Below are 18,715 nucleotides of genomic sequence, written 5' to 3'. Positions count from 1 at the left end.
ACTCTCAAGCGAATGCGTTTACTTTCAAATCTTAACATGCGTGCTACTTCTGACGTGAGCAAAGAGCCGCAGTATACCCCTTATCGCTTGTGCGCAACAGTTAACGCGCCACTCCTAATCAAGCCCTTGTTCGGAAAAGCAAAAAGCCTTTTCAGGAGCAAATCGCCTATAGATTGTAATCAAGGCCTTAATGAAAAATGTTATTGATTACAACTCTCTTTTGTGTTTCCTTGCAGGTTTTCAATAACTCCTAGTAAACAGTTTATAATATGAAATTACCCTTTTCATTGTGTTTATTCTTAGTTGGAATGAAGAGTTTAGAAGTTAACATTTTGATAATTAAATAAGTTCATATTTGCAAACATGTTTTAGAATTTAAGTGCAGTTTCTTCACTGTTTTAACAAAAAGAAGTATGATCAAGTTTGTTTAAATTTGAACTAAGCTAAGCATGTGTAAGATTGACAGCCAAAATGTTTTGAGAGAAGTCAAAGTGAAAAAAAAAAAGAGAAAATACTTTGAGGAAATCTAATAAGTTTATACAGTGTAAAATCATTTGAAAATAAAAAAAAATGGATTGAAAAGATTAAATATTATTACAACGGCATTTTGGTAGACTACCCAAAGCACTGTGGGGCAAACTAGACACCTGGATTAAAGAACTCTCTGTATAAGGTAGACTTTGAAAACATTTTAAGAACTCACAGTGATGGGAATTCTTTACTTTAACGTTTTTGTTTACACCAAAGGTATTGTTGGAGAGTCTACCAAGGATACTTTCTAAAAACTATTTTAACTTTATTCTCAACAATTCATAAACAATAAGTAAAGGAGAATATATATATATATACACACATACACACACACACACACACATACATATACACACACATACATACACACACATATTTAGACATTTTAACTTATGATGAAAAGGTTGTGGTTTTTAAAGGACATCTCCTTGTTTGTTTTAAATCTAGCTGATCATACAGTGCTACAAATTATTATTTCAATGTTAAAGGGACATTGTAGCCAAAATTAAAATCCTCATGGATGCATTTCAGTTTTGAATAGAAGCAATTTTGTAGTATATATATATATATATATATATATATATATATATATATATATATATATTAGCAAAAATGGATCTAGTAAAAGCTAGAGCAGTTTCAAAAGTGTATTTAAGTATGCACCGTGCACCAGCATTTTAAACACAGCACTTGCTCAGAGAGCCTAAGGTGCTTGTACCATCTAGAAATTACTCAATTTGTTGATAGCTGATATGATACAAGCCCCACTGGTGCTCTGAGCAGCTGTAATACTTAAAAATGCTGATGCACTGAGAATATCTAGTTATGATTCACATGCACGTGCAGAGAAATATGCTAACACTAAAATGGTGATAACTTTTACTAGAAGCATTTTTGCCAATACATGTATATTGCAAATATGTTTCTAGTCAAAGATGTAATTCATCTATGTGCATTTATATTTTATTTGGAATGTCCCTTTAAGCCTGGCTGGCTGTGTAACTTTTAATTTCTTCAGATACCCACTTAGTAACAAGACGACTTATGTGTGGAAAATGGAACACCCTTTTAAGCAGATGATAGTAGCACTTCAATATGATTGGCCATTAAGCAGGGCAAGAGTAATCCCTTGGTTACTTAACATTTTTACATTATTTACTTTCTTTGTTTTGACAATTTCTGGACTAATAATTTATTGGTTAAATGTTTGGTTTTATATAAAAGGCACATGGCTGACATTTGGAAGTGGTGGTTTTTTTTTTGCTTTTTCTACACCAGCTGTTCTGTGACAATGTTTGTCATAAGGAGTATTTAAAAAAAGAAAAATTAAAATCATTTGACATTGATAAGTGGACATACCAGTTTTGCTGTAGTTGCTTTGTCACTGTTACAAAATAATGTATTGAAAATAAATAAATAAAATGCAAAATACAATGTATGATATAGTTCGGGCTACATTGTTTGTGGGCACTTTTCAGCTTAAAGGAACACTGAACCCAATTTTTTTCTTTTGTGATTCAGATAGAGCATGCAATTTTAAGCAACTTTCTATTTTACTCCTATTATCATTTTTTCTTTGTTCTCTTGCTATCTTTATTTGAAAAAGAAGGCATCTAAGCTAAGGAGCCAGCCAATGTTTTGGTCAGAAACCTGGACAGCTTTTGTTTACTGGTAGGTCAATTTATCCACCAATCAGCATGCACAACCCAGGTTGTTCACCAAAAACTGTCCTGCATCGAAACTTACATTTTTGCTTTTCAAATAAAATTTGATAATAGAGGTAAATAAGAAAGTTGCTTAAAAATTGCTTGCTCTATCTGAATCACAAAAGAAAACATTTGGGTTCAGTGTCCCTTTAAGTGGACCAAAGTATAATAAAGACACTTCTGATTGGCCTGACAAGTAAAAAAAGTTTTTTTCCCCTTTATTTAGCATTGAGTGGACTAAAATATATATTTTTCCCTACTAGTAACAGTTTCCAGACTACTAAACAAACAAAAAAAAATATATAAACATCCACCTAATGCAGAATATCAGTTGGAAGACATTTGTATACTGTAATTTTGGACCTCATCTACCTGATTATTCCCTGAAAATGAATTATCTTTATATAAAATGATTATCAGAATACATTTCTTCAGGTTTCCATTTTCTGGCTTCTGAAATTTGATCTCTATTTTAAGGCCCTAAAAATTATTCAAGATTGCTAATTTTTTTTTGTTGCCATTTAGGCCATATAAACAGAGATGTCATAAAAACTTTGTTCAATAAAGTCCTAATCTTGCAGAATATATTACTAAACAGTCATCAGACCCTTTACTTATAACCTCTCAATATTGGTGCCCCCAGTCCAAAATACCCAGTGCACTTACGTCTGTGAATGATTTCAGCTCAGTCTTCATAAATGCTTCAAATTCTGTGTAGCACATTTGACATGCATCCCCTTTTTTGCCTGCGTAGTGCTGAAATACACGGATTATGCTTTCCATGGCAGTTTCCATCTCTGTGGGAGGCTTCTTCTGGGGCTGCGGCTGTTATAAAATTAAGAGAAGGTATATTTAAAAAAAAAAAAAAAAAAAAAAAAGACCTGACCCGTATCAAGCGGGCTGCTGCATAGAACATATAGTAAACTCCTGAATTTTTTTCCCATAAGAGGTGTATTAGATATTAAAATATATTAAACTAGTCCGAAAGCCTGTGTGCACGGGCCAAAATTCCCATCCACTTGGATCCCTTCTCCCTCCCTCCTTCCCCTTCCCTGCAGCTCTCAACTTTTTTTCGGTAGTGCAGCGGTCCCACCCGCTCATGCCCTCCCCCCACCACGCACCGCCCCTCTCTGATGTCTGATCCTCACTGACTGATCCTTCCTTATGGCCAGGTATGTTTGCCCTTGCGCAGTCTCTACTCCCCATGACTGCATCGGACAAACATACTTGGCCTTTTATAATATAGAATAACTTTTTATAGAAAGTGCCTAACTTAAAAGAAAGAGATCATATAGCGTTATAAATTAGAATTCTAGTAATAAAATACAGGTGGCCCTCGTTTTACAACGGTTCAATTTACACCGTTTCAGAATAACAACCTTTTTTTCCAGTCATGTGACTGCTATTGAAAAGCATTGAGAAGCAGTGCATTTATTAAAATAGCCAGTAGGTGGAGCTGTCCGCTTGTATTGCAGCAAAGCTAAGCAAGCTGAAATTATTCAGTTTAACCAGACCTGAGCTATCGAGCAGATTTCAAAGGAACAAGATCTTCCTGCCTATAAATCAGTCCAGATTGGAATGCATAGAAAGAACTGTTTGCAGAAAAATTCAAATGAAATCTGTGTTGTGTGATTATTTTATTAGGTTTATAATGCTATTTAGCAAATGTTTTGTTCATTTAACTTAGTTTAATTATATATTCTGTGTTGTGTGATTATTTTATTAGCTTTATAATGCTGTTTAGCATTTAAAGTCTTCATTCCAAAGCTTTAAAAATAATGTATTAGGTGTTACTTATGACAATTTTGAGAGGGGCCTGGAACCTATCTCCCTCACTTCCCATTGACTTACATTATAAACTGGGTTTCAATTTACAACGGTTTCGATTTACAACCATTCCTTCTGGAACCTAACCCCGGCGTAAACTGAGGGCTACCTGTACTTAAGTAAAGTGTTTCCAAAATGATTTACCTACAAAAATCCTCATAGGCTTGAATGGTAAATTTATGAGCTTTTCTAAAAGGTTAGGATATACTCTAACCATGTGATTATGTAAAACTGATCTTATTTTGTAAAAAGATTCTGTTCATGGAGTAAAAGCCACCAGGATGCAGCCCTACCAATCAGATTTAGTTACCTTCTTTCCTGGAGGGCATTTGGATAGGGCATCATGACAAGCCACCATCATTCCACCAATGAGATTGAGAAACTCTTGAAAGTCCAACTGTGAGTCCTTTTGACCATCTACACCCCCATCTACTGAATTCATCATCCTGTGCAAAATGCCTTGGTCCTTCTGATTCTGATAAACACAACACATTTGTAATAAAATAAAACAGTGCATAGGGTTACTACACAAAAAAAGGTATGAACGGAGAAGAAAAAGAATTACCAAAAAAAGAGGGAAGATTTCATGGTTGCTAAAGCAAAAAAAGACCATAGAGATATTGTGTCCAACTGAATCCATTTAGCTTATTTCAAGTTACTGCAGAAGATGTAAAGGTATAAAAAGAAAGACAATTTTAAAATTAAGAAATAAAAAAAAAGAAATAGTCTGTGGCTAAAAAGCCTTTCTTCCTAATCCCCAGTGTTCCTTATTTTATAACTGGAATCCAATTTACTTACATCTGTAAAAGAAGAGAGCTCAGTTTTCATGAAAGCCTCAAATTCACTGTAGCTCATTTTGCTCTGGTCACCCTCTTTGCCTGCATAACGCTGGAATATAGTGATGATTTTCTCCATGGATCTCACTGTCTCAGTTGGGGGGGCTTGCCTGCTTGCCTATGTTCAAAAGAAAGTCAAAATCAGTCAGCTGTACAACATAATCGTACTAAACCCCCATACAGTTTGTACACCAGATCCTATAAAACAAATTCATTAAGCTATAACTAAGCATTTAAAAAGGGACAGTCAAGTCCAAACAAAACTTTCATGATTTAAATAGGGCATGTAATTTTAAACAACTTCCTAATTTACCTTTATCACAATTTTTGCTTTGTTCTCTTGGTATTCTTAGTTGAAAGCTAAAACTAGAAGGTTCATATGCTAATTTCTTAGACCTTGAAGACTGCCTCTAATCTGAATGAATTTTGACCACTAGAGGGCATTAGTTCATGTGTTTCATATAGATAACATTGAGCTCATGCATGTGAGGTGACCTAGGAGTGAGCAATGATTGGCTAAAATGCAAGTCTGTCAAAAGAACTGAAATAAGGGGGCAGTCAGCAGAATCTTAGATAAAAGGTGATTACAGAGGTAAAAAGTATATTATAACTGTGTTGATTATACAAAAAACTGGGGAATGGGTAATAAAGGGATTATCTTTCTTTTTAAACAACAAAAACTCTGGTGTTGACTGTTCCTTTAACTCTGATCTCACATAGCTCCCTATTCCTTTCTCAAATTCAACACACTCCCCACCCACATAACACAGCCATATACAGTCTGCCGAAAATAGAGAACAGGAAGCTCTTCTCTTGACTGGCGTATTCCACTTCCGTCTAGGACAATACAATTTATGTGGTCTAGGTGTAATTTTCTCAATGTGTATGATGATCTTTTAAAAGAAAAAAACCTGAAGATTGCAGATATAGCAAAGTGTGTGAGTCATACCTCTAACAAATATTTTAGGAGGAGACAAAACCATATATTTTTTTTCTCTCGTTTGGTATCATGATGCACTTTATGCAGAAAACAAGTAGGAATAAAATATATAATCTTAAAAAGACGGATATGTTCTTTAAAAAATAGACAGTATTCTTATTTCAGAGATGTGGTATTCAAATAATTTTGACAATACAAATTTAACCTATTATGTTCTCTCCACACATTTTTAAGATACCCTTAAAGTGATGGTAAATCCAAGCATATAACAAACGCTAGGATTTACCATCATTAAAAATAATTAGGTTTCTGTCATCCTTTTGTAAAACTCACCCTATCTTTAAGGAAAGGAGATCGCATGTTTGCTCTCACTTTATTTAAACAGAAATAGAGCCTTTTTTTAAATTTAAAACTAAATATATATTTTTAAGTAGACAAGGTATTGATCTAGGCCCATTTTGTTATATTTCATGGCACCATTTCACCGCCAAATGCGATAAAAAAAAAAAAATCATAAATTTTTTCACAGACTTTCACCTAGATTTAGAGTTTTGCGGCCAAAGGGGTGCGTTAGCTACGCGTGTTTTTTCCCCCCCGCACCTTTTAAATAATGCTGGTATTTAGAGTTGTCCGAATGGCTGCGTTAGGCTCCAAAAAGGGAGCGTACAGGCATATTTACCGCCACTTCAACTATCAATACCAGCGTTGCTTACGGTAGCGGCCAGCTTGAAAAACGTGCTTGTGCACGATTTCCCCATAGGAAACAATGGGGCAGTTTGAGCTGAAAAAAACCTAACACCTGCAAAAAAGCAGCGTTCAGCTTCTAACGCAGCCCCATTGTTTCCTATTGGGAAACACTTCCTAAGTCTGCACCTAACACCCTAACATGATCCCCGAGTCTAAACACCCCTAACCTTAAACTTATTAACCCCTTATCTGCCGCCCCCGCTATCGCTGACCCCTGCATTATTAACCCGTAATCTGCCGCTCCGGACACCGCCGCAACCTACATTATCCCTATGAACCCCTAATCTGCTGCCCCTAACACCGCCGATCCCTATATTTATTAACCCCTAATCTGCCCCCCCAACGTCGCCACTACCTTACCTACACTTATTAACCCCTAATCTGCCGACCGGATCTCGCCGCCACTATAATAAATCTATTAACTCCTAAACCGCCGCACTCCCGTCTCGCAACCCCTATAATAAATTTTATTAACCCCTAATCTGCCCTCCCTAACATCTTTGACACCTAACTTCAAGTATTAACCCCTAATCTGCCAACCGGATCTCGCCGCTACTCTAATAAAACGTATTAACCCCTAAAGCTAAGTCTAACCCTAACACCCCCCTAAATTAAATATAATTTAAATCTAACAAAATAATTTCTTATTAAATAAATTAATTGTATTTAAAGCTAATTACTTACCTGTAAAATAAATCCTAATATAGCTACAATATAACAAATAATTATATTGTAGCTATTTTAGCATTTATATTTATTTTACAGGCAACTTTGTATTTATTTTAACTAGGTACAATAGCTATTAAATAGTTATTTACTATTTAATAGCTACCTAGTTAAAATAATTACAAAATTACCTGTAAAATAAATCCTAACATAAGTTACAATTAAACCTAACACTACACTATCAATAAATTAATTAAATAAACTATCTACAATTACCTACAATTAAATCAACTAAACTAAATTACAAAAAAAAAAAAAAAAAAAAAAAAAAAAAAAAAAAAAAAAAAAAAAAAAAAAAAAAAAAAGATGGATTACAAGAATTTTAAGCTAATTACACCTACTCTAAGCCTTGGGTTGCCACCCGTCCCTTAAAATACAGAACACTTATACGTTACACATGCTGCAGGGAGGAATATGAATAGTGCTGTCCAGAAACACAATACATGTTCCTCCATGCATACCCTGCAGCATGTGTAACTCATAAGTGTCCAGGAAAACATGGCTGAGGTGGCAACCCTATCTAAGCCCCCTAAAAAAATAAAGCCCCCCAAAATAAAAAAATGCCCTACCCTATTCTAAAATAAAAAGTTAACAGCTCTATTACCTTACCAGCCCTTAAAAGGGCTTTTTGTGGGGCATGCCCCAAAGAAATCAGCTCTTTTGCCTGTAAAAAAAACACAATACCACCTCCCAACATTACAACCCACCACCCACATACCCCTACTCTAACCCAAACCCCCCTTAAATAAACCTAACACTACCCCTCTGAAGATCTCCCTACCTTGAGTCGTCTTCACTCAGCCGATCAGCGATGGACCAAAAGAAGACATCCGGAGCGGCAGAAGTCTTCATCGAATTCCGATTGAGCTCGCATTCTATTGGCTGATCGGAACAGCCAATAGAATGCGAGCTCAATCTGATTGGCTGATTGGATCAGATTTTTCCTACCTTAATTCCGATTGGCTGATAGAATCCTATAAGCCAATTGGAATTCGAGGGACGCCATCTTGGATGACGTCACTTAAAGGAACCTTCATTCATTGTCGGAAGAAGAGGATGTTCTGCGCCAGAGGTCTTGAAGATGGAGCCGCTCCTCGTCGGATGGATGAAGATAGAAGATGCCGCTTGGATGAAGATGTTTGCCAGTCCGGATGTCCTCTTCTGCCCGGATAGGATGAAGACTTCTGCTGCTCCGGATGTCTTCTTTTGGTCCATCGCTGCTCGGCTGAGTGAAGACGACTCAAGGTAGGGAGATCTTCAGGGGGGTAGTGTTAGGTTTTTTAAGGGGGGTTTGGGTTAGAGTAGGGGTATGTGGGTGGTGGGTTGTAATGTGGGGGGTGGTATTGTGTTTTTTTTTACAGGCAAAAGAGCGGATTTCATTGGGGCATGCCCCGCAAAAAGCCCTTTTAAGGGCTGGTAAGGTAATAGAGCTGTTAACTTTTTATTTTAGGGTAGGACATTTTTTTATTTTGGGGGGCTTTGTTATTTTTTTAGGGGGCTTAGAGTAGGTGTAATTAGCTTAAAATTCTTGTAATCCTTTTTTATAATTTAGTGGGTTTTTTTGTAATTTAGTTTAGTTGATTTAATTGTAGGTAATTTAGTTAATTAATTTATTGATAGTGTAGTGTTAGGTTTAATTGTAACTTAGGTTAGGATTTATTTTACAGGTAATTTTGTAATTATTTTAACTAGGTAGCTATTAAATAGTAAATAACTATTTAATAGCTATTGTACCTAGTTAAAATAAATACAAAGTTGCCTGTAAAATAAATATAAATGCTAAAATAGCTACAATATAATTATTCGTTATATTGTAGCTATATTAGGATTTATTTTACAGGTAAGTATTTAGCTTTAAATAGGATTAATTTATTTAATAAGAAATATTTCGTTAGATTTAAATTATATTTAATTTAGGGGGGTGTTAGGGTTAGACTTAGCTTTAGGGGTTAATACATTTATTAGAGTAGCGGCGAGGTCCGGTCGGCAGATTAGGGGTTGATAAATATTATGTAGGTTTCGGCGATGTTAGGGGCAGCAGATTAGGGGTACATAGGGATAATGTAGGTTGCAGCGGTGTGCGGTCAGCAGATTAGGGGTTAAAAATATTTATTAGAGTGGCGGCGATGTGGGGGGACCTCGGTTTAGGGGTACATAGGTAGTTTATGGGTGTTAGTGTACTTTAGAGCACAGTAGTTAAGAGCTTTATGAACCGGCGTTAGCCCAGAAAGCTCTTAACTCCTGACTTTTTTCTGCGGCTGGAGTTTTGTCGTTAGAGTTCTAACGCTCACTTCAGCCAAGACTCTAAATACCGGCGTTAGGAAGATCCCATTGAAAAGATAGGATACGCAATTGGTATGGAAAAGTCACGGCTGGAAAGTGAGCATTAGACCCTTTCCTGACTGACTCTAAATACCAGCGGGCGGCCAAAACCAGCGTTAGGAGCCCTTAACGCTGCTTTTGACGGCTACTGCAGAACTCTAAATCTAGGCATTTGGGTTTCTCACTGAAATTATTTACATACTGCTTATGCAATCATGGCACAAATGGTTGTAAAAGCTTCTCTGGGATCCTCTTTGTTCAGAAATAGCAGACATATATGACTTTGCCATTGCTTTTTGGTAATTTGAAGGCAGCCAATTGCTAATTTTTTAAATTAAATATTTTTATATCAGCTGCAGAGTGGGATCCCCCCTTACCCTCCAACCTTCCTAATCCCTCTCAAACAACTTTCTACCCCTCCCTCATCTAACTCTTGTCCGCCATCTAAGGTACTGACAACTGTCTGCCAGCACCTATAAAATGTTTTTTTTTTAATTTTTGGATTGTCTGTAATGTAGTTGTACCCCCACCTCCTCCATCCCGCAATCATTAGTTAGGTCCCCCTACATACCCACCCCACATTTTTTCAGTAGTGTAGCGCCCCTTCCCTCAGTCTATTTTAATTTTTTTCCCCATTGTGGGGCCCTCCCACTTCCCTTTCTTCCTACTTCGCTACTGGACCGCCCAACTGCCTCTCGGATTCCCTCCCACACCTCCCGCCGGTACCAGCAAAACATCTTTACAGATGGTGACACACACAGTGTCACTGTCTTTAACAATCTGGCATCTGTCCTCATATGGAACCGGGGCATTGGTCATGCTCCCATTCCATATGCCTGGAGCTCAGGAACTCCAGCTCTCAGCTGTTACTTAACAGCTGAAACTGCTGGAACTTCCTGAAGCTCAGACGTGTGTGTGTGTATATATATATATATATATATATATATATATATATATATATATATATATATACACATACATATACACACACATATATATATATATATATATATATATATATATATACACACATATATATATATACACACACACACACGTCTTTTTGGGTGAAGGAGTTAATGTAAACTGTAAAACTCAGAAGAATTTTAACCCCTTTACGCTGTTAGGACGTTCCATGCCGTCCTAACAGCGCTGGGCTTTAACACAGTTAGGACGGCATGGAATTTCCTACCCTATACAACATCCTGCAGCTTCCCCCTTTGACATAGGCAAGGATCGGTCTTGGGGGGGTGTCTAGCAGCATAGGTAGTCCCACATGATCCAAATCCAAGCCTTGAAATTTAATTTTTACTAATAGTGTTTACATCAGAACTTTTTTTCTGATGTAAACACTATTGCACTGACACAAAAGGAGTTAATACAAAAATAAAATAAAAAAATCACAAAAATAAATAAAACACAAATCCAGCTTAGTTCAAATGCTGACACCAAAGGGGAGGTATTGCATCTTTTTAATGAGACAGCATTCCTCAACAGTTGCTTTATTAGGTAGAAGGAGGGATAAAAACTTGCACTGCACATCACCACAACCAACCACCGGAGGGGAGTGTGTAAGACAGAGGCGCATGTGTAAAATAAGGAGATGTAGTATGAATAGAGGAGACATTTCAAATGGAAATTTTTCTGGGATGTAGTGGAAAGAAATTCAGCATAGTTAACATCAGATTGCATGACAATTCTTATTAGATATTTACAATGTAACAAAAATATAACTAGAAGTATTCAGCATTGCATTTAAATTCAATTCAAAGTGCGCTGACTTCTGCTTGGCTAAATGATCCTTGAAGAATTCATGAGTGCCTTTGTGTTAGCTACGGATATGGCTGTTGGACACATGGGCTCTCAGAGGGCTAGATCGTCTCAATCTTGTGGGAGAAATGCAGCCAGTATATGAAAACTCGATGAAGCCAAATTCCCTTTTTCCTTGCAGCTTTGTATCTCCCTCAAGAGGAAAACCAAGTCCAGGGGTGGAGAGTTTCGCAACTGCGACCGGGTCCCTGAAGGTGGGGGCCCAGCTTAAAAATAATATTTTTTTCTTCAATAAAAAGACGTTGACCTGCCACTGCCTGCACTGATATCATGTGAATGTGACGTGATGCTTCACTAGTGTCTCTGACTACAGGGGTTAGTGTTTACCCATTGGGGTGTGTGTGTGTGTGTGTGTGTGTGGAACCAGCAAATTACAGACCTTGTTACTACAGCATGGGGGGGAGTCACTATATACAGTATGGGGGGGGGCTGGATCATGTCACAGACTACTGTGGTCACTTTATAAAGTACTGGGGCAGGTAGGGGCAGGTAGGGGCAGGCCAGCCATCTCACCGGGAGATTACAGACTGTGTCACTAACTCACTATATACAGTACTGGTGGGTTAAACAGTGTCACTATATACAGTAATAGGGGGTCAGACCATCTCACAGACTGTGGGCAGAGGGTACCTCCTTTTGCAGATGTAATCTGATTCATATTTTTTTGTGTGTTAAATGTTAAAAAATAAATATATAGATATAAATAAATGTAAAATTCACTGTATCGTGACCAGTTAAAATATTCAAAAAGTTAAAAATCCAAAAATCCCAATGACCCTTAAGGGATACGTTAAAATACTATTTATGTGCAAAATCTGTGATAAAAAAAATCAGTGATAATTAAAAATAAAGGAAAATATCTATGTACATATATATATAAAAACAATTTATCCAAGTGAAAAATCAAAGGGAAATAAATGCAGTATATCAAAGTGCAATCAATGATCAAGTGACAATAATTAGTAAAACACAGATGTGATATTTAATAAGTCAATGCATAAAAGGTTGACATAAACAATCCATATAACAATCAATCATACATAAAATAAAGTAAAACCGGTTTAAACACAGCTCCTTCCTTAATGTTCTCTTAGTTAAAGGCAATCAAGTACTTATAACTTAGCCGGGAGACTCTCCTACCTTCTTACAAGTGTCTGCCAGCGATCTCCTTACCTGGCCCGACACTCCGGCTGCTCCTTTAGATGTCTGCTCAGCGAAAATCCTGTGAGTGACGTCACCCGGTTCTGGATCCTAGGTGACCACTTGCGCAAGTGTTTGTTTCCACAGGATGTCCTCTGTACGCCAGGGTACAGAGAGTTCACTTCAGCTTCGGTCCTCCAAAAAAATCGCAAACAGTAGCAGGTAAGTCCTCTACGCGTTTCAACCCCTTCTGGGTCTTTTTCAAGATGCTACTTCCTGCAACCTTTGCCCTTAAATCCACTCTCTACACAGGTGATTCGCTATTGCTACAACACCTTTCCACAGGTAACTATTTCCTTTAGATGATTAGATCTGCTTATGAAGTGACTGACTCAGTCGAGCCTAAACTGCTTGGCACAAAAATGTATTAATATCTTTTAAATTAGTTTCTCCACAAAACGTTTCAAGCTGAAGTGAACTCTCTGTACCCTGGCGTACAGAGGACATCCTGTGGAAACAAACACTTGCGCAAGTGGTCACCTAGGATCCGGAACCGGGCGACGTCACTCACAGGATTTTCGCTGAGCAGACATCTAAAGGAGCAGCCGGAGTGTCGGGCCAGGTAAGGAGATCGCTGGCAGACACTTGTAAGAAGGTAGGAGAGCCTCCCGGCTAAGTTATAAATACTTGATTGCCTTTAACTAAGAGAACATTAAGGAAGGAGCTCTATACCATTGTGGGCTTTTATTTGTGACCAAAAAAGACTGGGGATATAACGGCACCATTCAGAAACATTAACATTTATATCTTTGGATTTACAATAATTAAACCCACATTGTCATGCCGGACCATCTTCTTTGGGGGATCCCCTAGAACACAATCATTATAGGTGTTCTCCACCAGCCACATTTGATTTGGGGAATCTGAGGGGTTATGTATAGTGTGTATGTTTAAACCGGTTTTACTTTATTTTATGTATGATGTTATATGGATTGTTTGTCAACCTTTTATGCATTGACTTAAATATCACATCTGTGTTTTACTAATTATTGTCACTTGATCATTGATTGCACTTTGATATACTGCATTTATTTCACTTTGATTTTTCACTTGGATAAATTGTTTATATATATATGTACGTAGATATTTTCCTCTATTTTTAATTATCACCGATTTTTTATCACAGATTTTGCACATAAATAGTATTTTAACGTATCCCTTAAGGGTCATTGGGATTTTTGGATTTTTAATTTTTTGAATGTTTTAACTGGTCACGATACAGTGAATTTTACATTTATTTATATCTATATATCCTACGGCTCTATAGCGCCTCCTATATCCACTGATTTTACATTCTTAATTCTCTATTGTCTAGGGAGGAGACAATAACCTTTAGTGAGGCTAAGTAGGTTTTTGGTCTAGCGCTATACCCTATCCGTATCTGTCTTAAAAAATAAATAATAATAAAAAAATCGATATGTATCAAAATTTACCTTTTTTGGGGGGGGGGGGGGGCTTCTTAGATTCTTGCACCTGGGCCCTGTGGTTTCTAATTACGCCTCTGACCAAGTCACTATTATATAGTCACAACGCACTATATGTGTGCCACTAAATACATAATAAAGCAATGCCCAGAAAGGAGCTTGTGGCCAACCTGGCCCTATCTGCAACAATAGTGGCACCTATATCCATAATAAAAATAATCTCTGACTGCATCTCCCCCACTACACAACTTTGGCCAATTTGTAACCTCAGACCACTATCCCAGCCCAAACTCCCAAGTGGACACTATTGCCAAAGCACAGCAACGTAAAAGAGACAGTCTACACCAGAATTATTATTGTTTTAAAAGATAGATAATCCCTTTATTACCCATTCCTTAGTTTTGCATAACCAACAGTGTTATATAAATACACTTTATCTCTGTGATTATCTTGTATCAAAGCCTCTGCAAGCTGCCCCCTTATTTCAGTTCTTTTGACAGACATATTCCCCCTGTATATATAATTTAATACAATCACAATTATATATGTTTTGATGCAGTCCTAAGATTGGCAGAAAATATGTATATTTAAAACTCACTCTGAATGAATGAATAATGAAGAGGATGCTCAGGCCTATGTGACTATTGCAACAAATTATCATCCTTCATTAGTTCAAATTACTGTGGCCATCCCTGCACTGCCACACCCAGAATGTAACCCCCCCCCCCCCAACCACACACTGCTCCCTGGCTGCTGTTGTGTATTTGCAGGTAGAAACATGCTCAGCTTGCCCAAACATAAAGAGAAAACAGGTTTTTCTGACAGTAAAGCCAACAGTTATGTGCTGGTCTTAGAGAAGGGAGCAGTCATACAATGGGTGGGGCGGAAATGAGAGAGAAGCAAGCATACAAAATACAAATTCAGGGAAAGAAGCAGTTCTATTAGACTAGAGATTACCATCATTTTCAGTAATAAATCCCTCTAATGATGATGTCACATTATCAGTATTGTTAGCTGAACTGATAGTTTACACTTGTCACATGGAGATGCATTTACTCTTTTCATGCAAGTTACAAGTGTGTGACTGAAACAGGACAATGCTTAGTGGCAAACAGGATTAGGTTGCTGATGGATGGTGTAGACCAGGAGGGTCCAACCCCTTTAAATGTAGGGCTACATCAGTTTTTATTTGCTTGCAGGCCTGTGAACACATTTTAAAATATATATTTTGTATAAAACATTTCTATATTTGTTTCAAAACCTCAAATGGTTTTTTTTTTTTTTGCAAGATTTGTGCACCCACCTTACATTGGCACAAAAGGAAACAGAGAGCACTAATTAGTCTTTGGTAGAGAATTGTAGGTCTCTGCATTATATTTGTGGAGTGGGAGATGTGCGGAGAGCCACATATAAAGCACTAATGGATGCCTTTTGGCCCTGTAGCCTTAGGCTGGATGAAGCTATATTAATGAACACGTGGAGGTTTCCTTTTATTTAACCTCTTATAAGATGTTTGTATTGTCCCATATCCGGTCTCTCTACACCTACACTTTTAAACTATGGGTGAATAGTAGGGTGACCATATTGCCGCTTTAAAAAGGAGCACATATGAAAAATATATATGTCAGGGTTCTTATAAAAAAAACTTTAAAGGGATACTAAACCCAATTTTTTTTCTTTCATGATTCAGATAGAGCATGAGATTTTAAGCACCTTTCTAATGTACTCCTATTATCAATTTTACTTTGTTCTCATGCTATCTTGATTGAAAAAGCAGTACTGTAAGGTTTAGAGCCAGACCATTTTTTGTTCAGCACATGGGTAGCAAATGCTGATTTGTGGCTAAATGTAGCAAACCAATCAGTAGCTCTACCAAGGTGCTGAACTAAAAAATGGGTCGGCTCCTAACCTTTTATTACTGCTTTTTCAAATCAAGATAACATGAGAACAAAGAAAAATTAATAGGAGTAAATTAGAAAGTTGCATGCTCTATCTGAATCATGAAAGAAAAAACCTGGGGTTAGTATCCCTTTAATAGCCCTGAGATATGTATTTTTAAAGCGGCAATATGGTCACCCTAGTGTATAGTGTACTATATTACCATATATATGGCCATATAATATTGTCATAGGAGTAAATGGTAACACGGCAACGGAGCAAACTGCACAAGGTAAGCAATAACTAGGTGCAGTTAATAATAAGCAGTATCCAGGCAGTGCTGAGTAACGAGTGGCCCTCAGAAGCTTTCCTGTTGTCCCAGTGTTACCTCTGAAGCCAAAGAACATAGATACTTTACTTCTCCCCAAATAAATGAGGGATGTTCTAGCCCTTGAGCTCTCACTTCTTTTTTCAGTTGAAATTTCAGGTGACAAGTAGAAGTTCTAGATGATATAATATGTGTACAGTTTATTTGTGGGATACATTTTTAACTTAAAGGAACAGTTAATGTTTAGGTACAAATTTAGTAAATTATATCTGCATAACTCAGCCCAATATCTAAACAGATAGGTCAAAATGGAAATGTGCCTCATGCCTTTACTTTGTTAAATAGAAGCATCTTTGCAATACACTCCCATTTGCAAAAATGCTTCTAGTAAAAGTTTTTTTCTGCTGTGACGGTCTGTGCACAAGCATTCAAACACCGTACATACTGAAAGAGCTGGCGGTTGTGTGTATTGCATCTGTGTAGACTTCATTTGTTTCATGCAAGCCACCGATTACTCGCTCAGTGTTTGAATACTGGTGCGCAGGCTCTCATAGCATATGTGGGTATGCTCCTGAAAAACAATACTAACCTTTACAGGAAATGGAAGTATATATTTAAAATTGAAATGTAGCCATGCACATTTCAATTATAAACTTTCTATCCCTTTTTTTTTTTAAGTTTAGCAGCTGCTAAAATGCAACACATTGAAACAATCAATATGTACAACAATAGGATCCATACACTACAAGTGGTGAGTACACTTTCAGATCAATAGCACTGTCTTAATTATTAAAACCAGTGATTACTACATTCATTTCCGTTATGAAGCAGCTCTTTCTGAGTTTAGTAATTCTCCCTCACTACAGCTGATAAGGAAGAGAATATTAAAAAAAAAAAATGCATTTTGCTTAATCACTGCAAAATAACAGAAGACTATTTAAAGGATTGTAGATTCATGGTACAGGTCCCCAGCAGAGGTGGTACAAATTGAACCCATGTCTAGTTAAATAAACTAAAATAACTTTTGACAAGTTGGCTAAAAAAAAAAGTTTGATTATTCCAGAAATCAATAATAATAATAATACTAATTAAAAGTGTGGGGGGCATTTTTGTAAGAATTTCTGCTAAAGGTTTTTCTACCACTAATTAACAGCAAATATATAAATAAAATTAATACTATGTTGTCACCTTATAGCTGAGAATTCTAACCAATCAGGAAACAGATACACAATATAGAATTTGTATTTACAGCCTTCTTCTAGCACGTAGCAAAAACACACACATAGTTAACCTTAGCCTGCCAGCCATATTTATATGCAACGCAGCTAAAATCCTCTTCCTGTCTCTACTTTTAGCAAATAAAGTTCCTCAACTCATATTCAGGGCAAGTGCTATTTAAGCTTGAGTGGTTCTCTAACTAAATATCAAATAAAAAAGCACCCAGCTTACCATGGTGAGAGGATGCAGACAGATCAGTGCAAGTAGGGCTGTGTAGGTGAGAGAACTGCACTGAGAGCTGGAAGGGATAAATTGTAGCAAACTAGAACCGCACCCATACAGTCCTCTAGACAACACCCCTCCCTAATTTCAGCATTCCTGTCTGCATGAGTTGCATTGACTGTGACTCTTTCCCTGCTGATTACAGTTACTCAGCATAGCAACAGAAAACTTGTGATTCAGAGGTAGTGTCTAAGGGGTCACGAATAAACAATACAAAAAAATACACTTAAGAGGATATGAATCTTAAGAATGTTCTTTAGTGATTCAGACAGAGCATGCCAATTTGACTCAAACTTACTTCTGTTATTCAATTTGCTTTGTTCCCATGATATACGTTGGCATCTTGAGCACTAAATGGCTGGAAAAAGTGCTGCCATCTATTGCTCTTGCAAATGGATAACTTCCTTTCATAACTGTTGCCATATAGTGCTCCAGAAATGGGCCGGCTCCTAAGCATACATCCTTGCTTTTCAACAAAAGATACCAAGAGAACAAAGAACAAGTGATGCTAGTGGTAAATTAGAAAGTTGTTTACAATCACGTGCTTTATCTGAATCATGTTTTGGGGTTTGTGATGAGAGCGGGTGTGACGTCACAGGAAGTGGGGTGTGGCGGTTGAGACCGTTATATTCAGTTGCACAGCAATCAAGCATTGTGTATGGCGTAGCATATAGGGTTGCCACCTCAGCTATGTTTTCCTGGACACTTATGAGTTATACATGCTGCAGGGTGTGCAGGGAGGAACATGAATAGTGCTGTCCAGAGCCACTATTCATGTGCTGTCCAGGGGTGCAATTCATGTTCCCTCTGCACACCCTGCAGCATGTATAACTCATAAGTGTCAAGGAAAACATGGCTGAGGTGGCAACCCTAGTAGCATAATAACTTTAAAACTCTGCAATAAAATTGCGTTGTATCCA

At 37.2% G+C, this 18,715-nt stretch overlaps 1 protein-coding gene across 1 annotated transcript in view; it reads right to left on the bottom strand.

Moving 5' to 3' along the window:
- The window catches only part of LOC128650470 (uncharacterized), a 25,915-nt gene extending 8,010 nt beyond the window's left edge, over positions 1-17,905 (bottom strand). The window contains exons 1-4 of the mRNA XM_053704421.1: positions 17,745-17,905; positions 4,863-5,018; positions 4,375-4,539; positions 2,904-3,062 (exon numbers count right to left, since the gene is read on the bottom strand). Coding sequence (XP_053560396.1) covers positions 2,904-3,062; positions 4,375-4,539; positions 4,863-5,018; positions 17,745-17,747 — 483 coding nt within the window. The 5' untranslated portion in view covers positions 17,748-17,905. The remainder of the gene's footprint in view (positions 1-2,903; positions 3,063-4,374; positions 4,540-4,862; positions 5,019-17,744) is intronic.
- Positions 17,906-18,715: the final 810 nt, after the last annotated feature.

The sequence above is a fragment of the Bombina bombina genome, chromosome 1, assembly GCF_027579735.1.
Source record: "Bombina bombina isolate aBomBom1 chromosome 1, aBomBom1.pri, whole genome shotgun sequence".
NCBI lineage: Eukaryota > Metazoa > Chordata > Amphibia > Anura > Bombinatoridae > Bombina > Bombina bombina.
This window is presented reverse-complemented; position numbering and strand designations above follow the sequence as displayed.